The 14,343-nt window shown below is 39.3% G+C and overlaps 2 protein-coding genes across 8 annotated transcripts in view; both read right to left on the reverse strand.

Moving 5' to 3' along the window:
• The window catches only part of lats1 (large tumor suppressor kinase 1), a 777,671-nt gene that overhangs the window by 524,587 nt on the left and 238,741 nt on the right, over positions 1 to 14,343 (reverse strand). The gene's annotated exons all lie outside the window — the stretch shown is intronic.
• Positions 1 to 14,343, reverse strand: part of rngtt (RNA guanylyltransferase and 5'-phosphatase) — a 176,688-nt gene that overhangs the window by 75,460 nt on the left and 86,885 nt on the right. For all 7 annotated transcript variants that reach the window (XR_015517531.1, XR_015517530.1, XR_015517532.1 and 4 more), the window contains 1 exon segment: positions 8,711 to 8,875. Coding sequence is in view for 1 of the 7 variants with exons in the window: in NM_212867.2 (NP_998032.1) it covers positions 8,711 to 8,875 (165 nt within the window). In the remaining 6 variants the exon portion in view is untranslated.

Raw genomic sequence — 14,343 nt, forward strand, 5'->3', positions numbered from 1 at the left:
ATTTGCATTTAAAGCGACAGTCACCAAAACACCACAATTAGATCAAAAGCCTAAAAGGGTCAGTTTCAGAGAGTTAGAAAGCATTATCTGTGTGATGTTTTGAGATGAAACTTGTATATGTTGTAAAAAGGTGCATAATAAGACCTCTTTAAATAGCAGAAAATGCTTGTTTTAGAAGAAAATAAAATAAGATAAAATAAGCAGACATGGCGACTAGTCTAATGGGAATTTTAATGACCAATTTACAATAAATAAATAAAGCAAAAAAAGGCATTATATTATAAATATTGATAATAAGTCATTAGTAAGCCTTGTCTGGGTAAACTGTTTTACATAATATAATATTTGAGCAATTGTGCGACCAAAAGAGTCCCTGTCTGAGGATGAGGGCTGATGGGAATGGGTGTGAAAACAGAGATTGTTGGAAAACATATGCTGGATAAGTTGGCGGTTCATTCCGCTGTGGCGACCCCAGATTAATAAGGGGACTAAGCCGAAAAGAGAATGAATGAATAGTTACAATCATGACAGTTTGTTAATAATCATGCATTACGCAGACATACAAACACTGATAATAATCAGTCTTTCAGTCTGATCAGTGATAAATCTCCTGCATGCCTCCTGTAGACGCTCTTTCAACACTTGTTATGTTCTGATCTGGGATCTGTGCGGTGGATGTGCTGAGAGTCAGAGCTCAAGCTGAAGTGTTTTCCTCAAGAACAGAAGTGAGATGATAACCCAACGAGCAGGCTTCATATCTGATGGAGTGACGGGTGTGTGTGTGTGTGTGTGTGTGCGACTGAACGCCCAGACAATAGTTGTGTGATCCTGAGCGCAGCAGAGATGGGAATCTGCCTCCACTCCTCTGTCTTCCATTTCCTGTCTGATGGCTGGAGAGTTCACGACAATGACACTCTCTCAGATCCCAACAGCCTGTCATTATGACTTCATCCTGAAACACTGCATCTCCAGATCAGTCCACAGACAAGATGAAGTCAACGCACACACACACACACACACACACACTCGGGGTGAACCATGTCATTTTGAGGAACATTTCTGAGAAGCGCTCCAGCGTGTTCATTTCACAGAAAAATGATGCCACTTATCTACATAGTCATGGAGATCACAGCTCACTGGCTGATGTCTGTGATACTGAACTGTGAGGGTCTTTGTGAGAGAGCAGAAAGAGGGTCTTTTGTGGGACTCTTAACTGAGCAGAACAGGTCAGAAGAGCAAAATCAACCTCTACAGAAACAGCCCTGACACACAGCATATATTTACATATTTAATATTTGGAACAATAAACAATTCATGCCATTAATGGGGAAAGACATGTTCCACCTTGAGGAACAATATAAACAGAACTAGCTTTATAGTTAAACTAAAAATAAACAAATAAATAAATACAGCATAGGCTGAAAAGCTTTGTTTTATATCAGTTTTTGAGTTACATTTTTTTTCAGAATGTAATAAATGTTTGAAAATAACAAAAGAACATGCAAAAATTAAATAGATTAAAACTATTTAATTTAATAAAATTTCTTCCTCAAATTCATTTGTTTGTTAGTCAGATTAGATGCACAACAGAATTTGTACACCATAAAACTCTTTTGATTGTTTCACTAGACATTTCTTAATTATTATATAATATATATTATAGAATTATTAAACTTTTATATAAATTATTATATAATTTAATTCAATGCAATACTTGGTGTTTTACAAGCAAAAAAAGTACCAAGAAAAAACATGTTCAAGTTTTACATAACAAATTTTGAACTTTTTTTCATGTAATTATTGCTATTATGAATATTATAAGATATTAATATTAGAATATTTTATTTATACATCCATTAGCACTTATATTTCTGTCATGAAAACTCTGAGAGATTTAGTATGGCAATGAATATGATGTACAGCTGAAGTCAGAATTATTCGCCCCCTGTTAATTTTTTCCCCCAATTTCTGTTTAACAGAGAGCAGATTTCTCCAACACATTTCTAATCATAATAGTGTTAATAACTCATCTCTAATAACTGATTTATTTTATTTTTGTTATGATAACAGTAAATAATAATATATTAGATATTCTTCCAGACACTAGTATTCATCTTAAAGTGACATGTAAAGGCTTCACTAGGGTAATTACGGTAAAGTTGGGGGTAATTAGGCAAGTCATTGTATAACAGTGGTTTGTTCTGTAGGCTATAGAAAAAAATAGCCTAAGGGGGCTAATAATATTGACCTTAAAATGCTTTTTTAGAAAATTAAAAACTGCTTTTATTTTAGCCGAAATAAAACAAATCAGACTTTCTCCAGAAGAACAAATATTATCATACTGTGAAAATTTCCTTGCTCTGTTAAACCTCATTTGTGAAATATTTAAAAAAGAAAAAGAAATTCAAAGGGGGGCGAATAATTCTGACTTCAACTGTATATGACAATGCTGATTAGTTTGGTCTTGGCGGAATAGATCTGCTGCGCTGCTGCTGATTATATTTAATTATAAGTGACAAGACTTTCTACTGCCAGTATGCTCACAGACATGCAGTGTGGGGTGGAGGAGGGTCTTTAAAATCAGCAGCGCATATTCCTGACATAAAACAACACTGAGCTCTTAAAATGCTGAGGAGCAAGCTCATTGGCTGCAACCAATCACCTCCGCCAGCAACTAATCACCTCCGCCATAGAGCTGATGATGCAGGGGCAGATTAGGTGTGACCTATTATCTTGTGCCCAGAGTTAAACATCTGAATTTTGTCCTTTTACAGATTAAACTAAACTTCTACCGACTAATACGAAGAAATAAAACAGTTTTCTGGAAAGTCTGACAGTATTCAGTCACAGAAATTAAATATTTATATGTGAAGTAAATCTGTGTGGTCATATAAAAAATAACTTAAATGCAATTCATTGTTGTTAGAGCTACAAATGCTAGACTTTCTTGTTGCCTAATGTTTTTAAGGCACAGTATTTAGTTTTGTCCACTAGAGGGCGCATATTCACAACAAACAAAGCTGGAGTTTGATGGTGGTGTGGAAGCATGAGAGTTGTGGTCTTCATTGTCTTACGGGACTCCTGCAGAAATCATGTAATGATGATTAAAGCTGCGTCAATCAGTCGATCCATCAGCGATCGCTCATATGTCAGCTCATAGACAGATCAGCTGTTCGACATCACTTTGAAATGCTCATGTATCTGTGTTTACAGTCTGAGTGAACAGCAGTGAAGAGAATCATTCACAATCATTTCTGTTGAGCGCATGAACACAATGGCCAATCAGCAGTGTTCAAATGTTAGCAGCAATTGGATGTTTTTATAATTTCTGTATCGATTAGTACCAAAGTCGATACTTTTGACGAGCCTACACTGCAGTGCATTCAGTGTTGCGTCAATCACTTGAGTTCAATTTAAACAGACATACTTATTCTGGGACTGAAGGCTCCTGGTTTGGTCCTGAATGTTGTCCTTGAGGAGACTTTTTTGGTGGTCTTAAAGGGTCATGAAACCCCCTCGTTTCAGCAGGGTGTTTTCACACCTCTACTTTGGAAAAAGACAGAAAAGTGGGCGTGTCCAGCTCTGTTTAGGGGGGAGTGTCGGAGGAACTAAAGTGGGAGGGTGTGGGAGTGTCTATTTGGGCGCGCGCGAGTTTCAGTCAAAATACACACAGGAGAAAGTGATGGTGTTTCACCTACATGGACATCTGTAGTCGAATTATTTGCCAAATGATTAAATGGTGGACTTTAACTGCAGTTTGGCTCTTTCATTCAGGGAATTCATTCATGCCCCTCGCGACAAACGAGATATTTGATTGGAGGCGCTGCTCTAAGCGTGTATTTTTCATGCAATGTTTGATACCGCACGGCGAATGAGAGAAAATAAAACTCCGCATTTCCAGGAAACTTAGATGCACACGGCAGGTAGTGTCAGAAAGCCGTGTGTGTTATTCCGGTCACAAAATGCGGTGCTAACATGTTTGCACTCAGTGCAATAGTTAACTTAATTCGATACGAACAAACTGAATAAACAAAGAGCACTGGTCACTCACTTACCAAATCTGTAGACACAGGACAATCACCAGCAACTAGAGACGCGTCTTTATGAAGAGGAGACTACAAGCGAATCCGGATCTCAGCGTTTGCAGATGAGAACAGCTCTCAGGTAAACAATAATCCTCCTTAGACACGTAAGTTATTGTTGTCGAGCGTCGCGTACACTGTTAATCCACACGTGACTCCAGCTGAGATCTCACAGAGAGAAAATGAAAACAAAACTGAACTGCAGCAAACTATAAAAGCAACACTTCACGCTTGTTTTGCCAACACAACGTGGCGTCTTTGCCGTCTACACTGTGACAGTAATGAATATTAATGAAGTTGCACAATAGAGCGCGCTGATTGGTTTGAACCGAGCCTTACTCATGCATTAATGCATCACACTGTAAGACGTAATAAGACACACTCTGGCACAGACGTCCAGTCTGCACGCTGGAATACACGCTATTATCTCATGACCGTGACGCAGCTTCAAAAATTCGTTTCAAACCGGAAGTACGAATTTGCTTGAAATAACGCAAAAACCACCAATTTACACTTTTTAGTGAAATATAGGTGTCCTAATAGTGTTTTTAGCAGTGTGGGACACATATACCACTGCCAACAGCTCAACACATGTGTTTTGGTGTTTCGTGACCCTTTAAGGGGTCTCATATAGATTTCAGTCTGGACTTCAGCTCTAATTGGCACCTTGCTTTGGCATCAGGAGTCCTTAAGTTTTCATGTGTATTTGCAGATAGCTTTTTTTTTCCTGAGGTGAAATGCTGCTGAAGTGACTCTCTGAGCAGTTCATGTCCTCACACACCTGAAGCAACCCAACACTCTCGAATAAACTGCACTGCTTAGAGACATGCAGACTTTTCACAAACACAACAAAATAATTAGAAAAACTTACGATCAATACTGTGGACTTATTTTTCCCGATAAATATTGACCAATATGACACCTGGTCCTAAATATGACAACATGCCCTGGTCCAGGGGACAGATATGTGCGTCAAATGAGCTGAATCTTCTCTCCTGGGCTGGGAGGGTGGAAATGTTCAATAGTTTCTGATGCCAAAGCAATGCGCCAATTAGAGAAGACCGATCAATACAAGAACCCTTAAGAGAAACACCAAACCAGACTCCGTTCAGGACCAGACCAGGAGCCTTCAGTCCCAGAACAAGGGTGTCTACTTCAAATGAACTCAAATGGAAACACACTGCAGTGTAGGCTTGTCAAAAGTATTGACTTTGGTACCAATCAATGCTGAAATTATAAAAACGTCCATTTCCCGCTAACATTTAAACCCTGCTGAGCGCGTCCTTGAACTCTGCTGATTGGTCAATGTGTTCATGTGCTCAACAGAAATGACTGTGATGATGGTCATCAGTTTGCCACTCTTCACTGCTGTTCACCAAGTGTAAACACAGATACACGGACACCGGACTGATTCAAAGTCACGTTGATCAGTGATCCGACATATGAGCGATCGCTGATGGATCGACTGATTGACGCAGCTTTGTTCACCATTACATGGTTTCTGTAGGAGTCCTGTAGGACAATGAAGACCAAAACTCCCGTGATTCCACACTCAGTCAAGCCATCATCAAACTCCAGCTTTGTTTGTTGTGAATATGCGCCCTCTAGTGGACAGAACTACATATTGTGTCTTTAAAGCATTTGAGCACAAGAAATTATAAGACCTGTAGCTTTAACAACAACGACTTGTATTTAGGTTATTGTTTATATGACTACACACTGCTGCTTTACATATAAATATTGAATTTCTGTAACTGAATATTGTTAAGGGGGTTGCACACCAGATGCAATGCATAGTCGGAGTGGGCGCCGCAGACAGCCACCGACTTGCGGCACCGTTGTGCATTCATTCATTCATTTTCTTGTCGGCTTAGTCCCTTTATTAATCCGGGGTCGCCACAGCGGAATGAACCGCCAACTCATCCAGCAAGTTTTTACGCAGCGGATGCCCTTCCAGCCGCAACCCATCTCTGGGAAACATCCACACACACGTTCACACACACACTCATACACTACGGACAATTTAGCCTTCACAATTCACCTGTAATGCATGTGTTTGGACTGTGGGGGAAACCGGAGCACCTGGAGGAAACCCACGCGAAGGCAGGGAGAACATGCAAACTCCACACAGAAGGGCCAACTGAGCCGAGGTTCGAACCAGCGACCTTCTTGCTGTGAGGCGTCAGCACTACCTACTGTGCCACTGCCTCGCCACCGCTGTGCATACCCTTGTAGAAATCTATGTTGAGAATTCTAAAATGCATGCGCTGCATGGTGCATCCGGTGCGACCCTCTTCAGACTTTCCAGAAAACGCTTTGATTTCAGTTGCATCGTTGCTCTACTGTATTTCAACATGCTTGTGGTTTGTTTATTACATTTCTAATTTCTATTTAATATTATATAGTCAATCTGAAATTGTTAAATTCTTACCATATAATGCAATTTGGCGGAGTTGTATTCATTATCGCTTACAAAAAAAAAAACATTGCAGTGTACGTTTGATTATAATATTACAGCCCTACACTGCAGTTTGTAAGCTTGTGACTCTTGAGGTTTACTTCGGTGTTTCGTCCACTGGACTGCGGTCTCTGACTAGCTCTGGTCTCCTGTCTAACGGCTCAACACAAACACCAGATGAAGCGTAAACACAACCATTAAGCCTGTGGAATAACACACGCTTTCATCCTTTTCAGCTGCTGCTATTCATTGGCTTCTTTTGTGCTCTCCGAGCTGTGACCTTCAAAGTTTATGATAACTTCTGAAAGAGAGACGCTTTTCACTCAACAATACCTTGCACTTGCACCTCCACAGTGCATTTTTACAGCCCGTATGGACTGAAAGCAGCATCGCAGAAAACAAGAGGCTGCTAATTTAAAATGGCTATTTTTCATCTGTGTATGTGCATCATGTTTTGTCTGGTGGTAAAGTGTATGTAACATGCTGTTAGGCGAGAAACATTTCAGTTTTAAATATGACAATAATGTTGTATCATATCATACAAGCATGTAATGTGAAACGGCTATTCACATACAGCTGACATACGCTGTATAAAAAGGCTCATAACCATTTAAAAAGAAGTCAGATGTTAATGTGACTAAACTTTTTCACTTTTAGGTAAGTCAGGATGATCAGATGTGTTTCTGTTCTGCTTAATAGCAGAATAACGAGATAGATATTGTTTGGGAAGTTGTTATAACTCTTGTTGGAAGTCAAGTTTACACACAATCAGATTATTCTGCCTCTGGAAAAGCTCAGATGATGATGTCAAGGTTTTGGAGGTTTCTGATTGGCTAATTGACAACATTTGAGTTAATGTGAGGCACAACTGTAGAATAGTATTGAAGGAAAAGCTCAAACACACTGCTTCCTTGTGTGACAACATGGGAAAATCAACAAGCCAGAATCAACACAAAGCCAGATTACCATTAGCTGAATGACACTGGGAATAGACTGATGTTTGGAGACATGTCCTGTGCTCTGATGGAGCTAAGATTGAACTGTTTGGCCATCATGAGCAGTGTTACATCTGGAGGACAAAGGGGAAATCAACAAGCCTAGAACACCATCCCAACTGTGCAGTATGGGGGCGGCAGCATCATGTTGTGGGGCTGTTTTGCTGCAGGAGGGACTGGTCCACTTCACAGCATAGATGGCATCATGAAGAAAGAACATTATGGAGAAATACTGAAGCAACATCTCAACGCATCAGCCAGGACATTAATACTTGGCAACAAATGGCTCTTCCAAACAGACCATGACCCAAAGCATACTGCCAAATTAGTTCTTTAAGGACAACAGAATGAATGTTTTGCAGAGGCCATCACAAAGCCCTGATCTCAATCCTATAGAAAATGTGTGGGCAGAGCTGAAAAAGCTTGTGCTATTTTGTCTATGTATGAATGTTTACGTCTTGTCTCTTTGAATAAAGTATGTAACAAGTTGTAATGCGTGCAAATTTTCAGATCTAATCTGACATTTAAGTATCGTATCATATTATATTGTATTATTGTGACTAGCCGCACCACATTTACATGCTTGAGCGATACGAAATGCTTCAACCGACCTATAGTCAAACCTAGATCCGATTTTCTTGTCCGTGTAGATGCATTTTGTCTTGCCTGCAAGAACATTTTCAGATCTAAGTTTGACAATAAAACATTGTATCGTATTAATGTGAATAGCGTAAATCTTAACATGCTTGTCGGATATCATACAACCTTATCGTTTTAATTTTTTTGCCTGTGTATATGCATTACGTCTTGTCTGTTTGTAAAGTGTATGTAACAAGCTGTCATGTAGGAAACATTTCAGATCGTATCCTATCCTATCGTATCATACAAGCATTTAATGTGCTACGGCTATTCACAATAATAGGATACAATACAACCTTATTGTCAGACTTAGATCTGATTTTTGGGGTCTATGCATGTCTTATCTGCTTATATAAAGTATATAACAAGCTGTTAAACTTTCAGACCTAAGACCACAAAGTATTATATTGTATATATTGTACCATATTAATTTGAATGAATACCACATTGCATGCTTTAACTCAATGCATCTAGCCCTGCATTGACTTGTCCCATCATACCAGCACACAAAGCCACAGCAGCTAATGGAGGCATACCTTGCGCGCAGCGTGGATGTCGAAGAAAGGCTTATTCCTGACACTGAAGGGCTCCTTGGCTTTGTCGATCTGGCCCAGCTTCATTTTCTCAAAGCGTGGGGAGATGATTTCCTTCTCGATACACAGCAGACGTCTGTTGAAGTCACACTGACCCACCGGTTGACCCTGGAGAGCAAACCACACACACACTCAGCATCACTAGATGCACACTTAAAATAGATCAGATAAATAGGATGATTCATCCCGGCTGTCTCCTCCAGTTGTTGGGATGATCCTGATTTTCAGTGGCTAACTCGGACTGCTAATTTCTACAAATACAAATAAAAGTGACGATTATGATAGCAACAGCTGGTTCTTAGTTAAATAAACCAGTTTTTAAATTAGTTTTTTTTTATTTAAACCAGATGACGATAAGGACTAAAATGATGATGATTATTTCCTGCAATGCATTTGCTTTTCATTTGCGTTTAAAAATAGAAACTTTACAAATATCGAATCATAATCTGAACGACAACACAACATGCATGAGCAGATTTAATGTCAATTTCTGTTCTGTTCGGTTAATTCATTCATGCTTTAGGAACTCTGATTTCCACACGTGTCACATAAACACAATCCCACACGTAATCATACAAAAAACAGACAAATAAGGCGTAATAAGACTTAATTAATAATAAACGAGGCAAGGGATGCACAAACTTCCAATTCCATTCATTCAAATCCATTTAGATTCCAGCCTATTCCAGAATTTAAACTCCATGGGCTGACTTCAGCTTCATGAAATGATGCTATATAAGACATTCGTGCACAGACAGAAGACAGATTCACTCTGTCCCAGCAGGTGGCTTTAAGCAACAGCAGCAATATAGCGTTTACTTGGCAAGTGCAGGGTTTATAAAAAGTAATGTGCATTATGCGGGATAAGATGAAATGAAAAAAACATCTCAACTTCTTTCCTACAGTCAGTTTCCCACAGCGACACATATCAGTAGGCCTGTGTTATCCACATTGCCTTGGATTTTCCATCAAATGTCAGTCTTTCTGTATGAACACTCTCAAAATTCCTCTACTTCTCTTCTAAAGTTCTCTATTATTCTCCAGTTTTACTGTAGAGCTCGCTGCTCATCATTTTAGTCAAGCTTTCCTACTTCAAAAATTGTTGATTGTGTTTCTAAATTAAAGAACCTGGGTGTTATTTTCGATTGTGATCTTAATTTTAAATCTCATATTAATCAAGTTACAAAAACATGTTTTTATCATTTACGAAATGTTGCCAAAATTCGTTCTTTCCTATCTTTTGATGATGCCAAGAAATTAATTCATGCTTTTATTTTCTCTCGGCTTGATTATTGCAATGCTATCTATACTGGTCTACCTAAGGGTTCTACAATGAAGTTGCAATTGATTCAAAATGCAGCAGCCAGAGTTTTAATGAAATTAAAGAAACGAGAACACATTACACCAGTATTAATAGAATTACACTGGTTGCCTGTGCACCAAAGGATAGATTTTAAGATTCTTTTATTAGTTTTTAAAGCACTACACAATATGACACCTTCCTACATTTCCGACTGTTTAACAAAATATAATCCAAACCGTTTACTACACTCTTCTAGTGCTGGACTTTTTTTATCCTGTAAATCTGATGCGATCTGGCGGCACTTCTTTTAGCCATTATGCTCCAAAAAATTAGGACTGTCTCCCCCTTGAAGTGAAAGAATCACCAAGTATTCATGTTTTTAAAAAGCGTGTTAAGACACATCTTTTTAAAATTGCGTATGATTAAACAAGTTTGTTAGGTGTACGCATTTTATCTATTTTGTTGTAGGTTTATGTATGTAATGTATGGTGTGTGCCTGCATATGTAAGGACTATTGTGTGTGTGATCATGTGGATATATACTTACATTTTGTGTACATGAATGTTTTTTTTCAGTATATGTGATAAGTTTTTGTGGTCTATTTTAATGCTTTTGTTGTTGTTTGTGAGGCACTTTGAGTTGCATGTATGTTGGAAAAGTGCTAAACAAATAAAGTTTATTATTATTATTATTATATTATTATTCTATGCTGCACCTTTGGATATGTGACACTGGATCATGAGTGTTAATTTTTGGAAATTGAGATTTATGCGTCATCAAGAAAGCTGAATAATAAGCTTCTATTGCTGAATGGTTTGTTAAGATAGAAGGACATCTCAGATTGAAGACATTTTATGTGCAAATATGTTCTGCGATGCATGTTACTGATCCAAAATGTGGTTCTGATAATGGGAGTTCGAGTGTCGGCTGGGTCAGTTGGCGTTTCTGTGTGGAGTTTGCATATTCTCCCCATGTTGGCGTGAGTTTCCTCCGGATGTGCTATAGGGGATTTGGATGAACTAAATTGGCCGTAGTGTATGGATGTTTCCCAGGTTAAGTTGGGTTGCAGCTGGAGGAGCATGCGCTGTGTAAAACATATGCTGGATAAGTTGGCGGTCCATTCTGCAGTGGTGACCCCTGATAATCAGGGATCAAGCAGAAGGAAAATTAATGAATTTACTAAAAGTCTTCATGGAATATAATCTTTATTCCAATGATTCCATAAAAGAAATATGAATCATATTTACCTATACTAGGGTTGTCAAAGGTGTCCTGTTCGAAATTAATCAGTACTGAAGTTTTAAAAGCGTCCATTATCTGCTAACATTTGAGCGCTGTTGAGCAAGTATATATTAAAGGGCACATAGTTTACCCCTTTTTTAAGATTTAATATGAATATTCTGGTTGTTCTGAGTGTGCTAGGTTCAGTTCAACACACAGTTCATATTTTGTTATTATAATGTGTTAAGCAGTGTGATGTTAGGGGTGTGTACACTGGTCGTTGTTTTAAGGGTGTGTTACTTCACATGAAAATTAGTTTCGACTTCCTGCCCAACTTAACAAGGAGCTCCCCCGCTCTGTGTTTGGCAACAGACAGGCAGACAGAGAGAAGCAGCATGAGTGAGAGGACCAGCATTCAGCCGTACATGTACGCCTCGGACGCAGACCAAGCAGAGACGACTGTTGAGGAATCGATATTTCTAATGGGCCAGAATGTGTCAGAGTGGTAGTTACACAATCTTTTGTGTCGTTGTATAGTTTTGCAGCCGCTATGTAACGATGTATGCGTCATCCGTATAGGGATGCAATAATTAACCGGTTTCGATATTACCCGCGATGTAATTCGTCACGGTTAATAAATTGTAAAGGCTTCTCAACAAAATGTTTCTGCACGGAACAAAACTGCGCCAACTAAACAAAGTTATGCCAACTGTGTGCCAGTTTAAAGTTCCAAGCTTGTACACCGAGACTAATAACCACGCACACTGGATTAACTTTAACTGAGGCCATAACTAAGGCAAGTTCGTTATTTCCAATGGAGGGACGCGCACGCGAGGCAACGCGCTCACACTTTTCAGCCGCACCAAGTGAGATGACAGTGAGCTTCTGTGACCGCAGGAAATGCAAACAACTGAAGATTAAGGAAGACACAATGCCTTAAAAGTCACGTCTCGTCTTCAGTTTAGGCTCAGGCGTGCTTTGCACAAACACTACAAGCGAACCTTGCCTCAGCTCAAGTTAACCGCGCTCCAGCACACCTCTTCCAACCGGGCCAGGGCCAGCCCCCTGAACACTGCCTGAGCCTGATTCAGAGCACTCACACTTGTTAAACGATTCGGGAAACAGGCCTGGGCACGGTTCGGATAACATAGTGTGAGTACGCCCTAAGTTAAAATACGAGAATGGTACAAAAAAAACGTCAATTCAGAATCTGACTGTAAAATCTCTGCATCAGGTTGCCCTCTAAAACAACATACTCAAAAATACAGCAATACGTATTTATCATTGACAACTATTCTGTATGCAAGAGACAACAAAAAGGCAAATATTGGAGAACGGTGCATTCAAGGACAACTCTGAGGCCTTCAACACCCTCTGTCATGGGCATCTGCTGACCAATGAAAACTCGTAATTATTAGTAAACACGATTTAATTCCCAAAATGGCCTGCCACTTTCCAAAACCCATAATCAGATTGTTTTTGTCCATCAGACTCAAAATGTTAAAACCAACACTGGTCTTTGGGTTTACAAAACCCCTTTTCTTTAAACAGACACGGTTAGTGTGTGTGTGTGTGTGTGTGTATCCGCGCGGCTCTGGAAATAATCCACCATGCTCTCTCTCCATCACGACTGCAACAGCGTCTCCATGGAAACCGCTCGATCCGATGGGACGCCGGTCCACGTCACTACAACAACATCAAAGCTTCACCTCGTTACCCAGAGCCCTCAAAAAGACTGTGACATGCTTCCCGAAACGGATTTGAAGCAATCTGCAGAAGACAGATCTCCAGTGAAATCACACAGCAGACGAGTTGCACACGATTCACTGCAGTTCTGTTTCCCCGCTGAAGGGGCCTGGTTCCTGAACAGAATCGTCCTCGGGGAGCATGTCTTACACACCGTCAACGCTTGTACCTCTTAGGAAGCTCCTCTTGGGCCACTTTAGTAAATGGAACGAGCGTCTTAAATAAAAATCTGTCATCATTTACTCCACATGTTCAAACCTGTTTCTTTTGTTTTGTTGAACGCAAAGGAAGAATACAGTAACCATTGATATGCATAGTACAACACTAAATCAGGAAAAGTTGGGACAGCATGGACAACCCAAATAAAAAAGAAAGTAAAGATTTCCAAATTTACGCTGACTTGTGTTTCATTTCAGACGATACGAACACAAAATATTTGATGTTTAGTCAGGTCAACTTTATTTCATTTGTAAACATATGGAATGGAATCGCTGTCGTAAATATTTCGTGCGTAAATAAAATTCATGCATCTGTAATTATAAAAACGTAAAGGAAAACGTGAATTATAATTTTCCGAGGGTACAGTTCCAAAATCTGTGATTAGATCAGACACAGATACAACACTTTCTTCAGCTGTCTGTATACGACTTCTACATTTACGATGGGTGTACTTTACAAACACGAAATACAGTTTCTCCACGGACACGAAGAACTGATTGCGAGTCTGATTCTGTAAAATGTCAGAGAAACACAGCGAAAATAGACCTTATTATGTTTCAACCTTTATTACAGCTCAAGATGGACATTTCCCAAATAGGGAATAACTAAAATCTTACCTGAGACGGTGTGTGGGAGCTCGAGTACCATTAAGCGCACCGCATGGATCGATGACTCTCTCTTGTTTATTAATGCCGGTGACGGCGGTGACGTAATTTTGACAGTGGAGTGTCGCTGTTTGATTCGTCCTCATAATCAGATCTTCGTGTCCGTGGTGAAACTGTATTTTGTGTTTGTAAAGTACACCCGTCATAAATGTAGAAGTCGTATACGAACAGACAAAGAAGATGTCGCATCTGTGTCTGTTCTAATCGCAGATTTTGGAACTGTACCCTCGTAAAATTACGAGTACGTTTTCCATTACGTTTTTATAATTACAGATGCGTGAATTTTATTTACGCACGAAATATTTATGACAGTGATTTTATTCCATATAAATATGCATCTTTTCCTGTCAATCAGACCTGCAACACATTTTTAAAAAGGTTGAAACTAAAGAAATTTAGGACTAATGATGAGGTGATTGTAA

The sequence above is a fragment of the Danio rerio genome, chromosome 20, assembly GCF_052040795.2.
Source record: "Danio rerio strain M-AB ecotype USA chromosome 20, GRCz13ab, whole genome shotgun sequence".
NCBI classification, from domain to species: domain Eukaryota; kingdom Metazoa; phylum Chordata; class Actinopteri; order Cypriniformes; family Danionidae; genus Danio; species Danio rerio.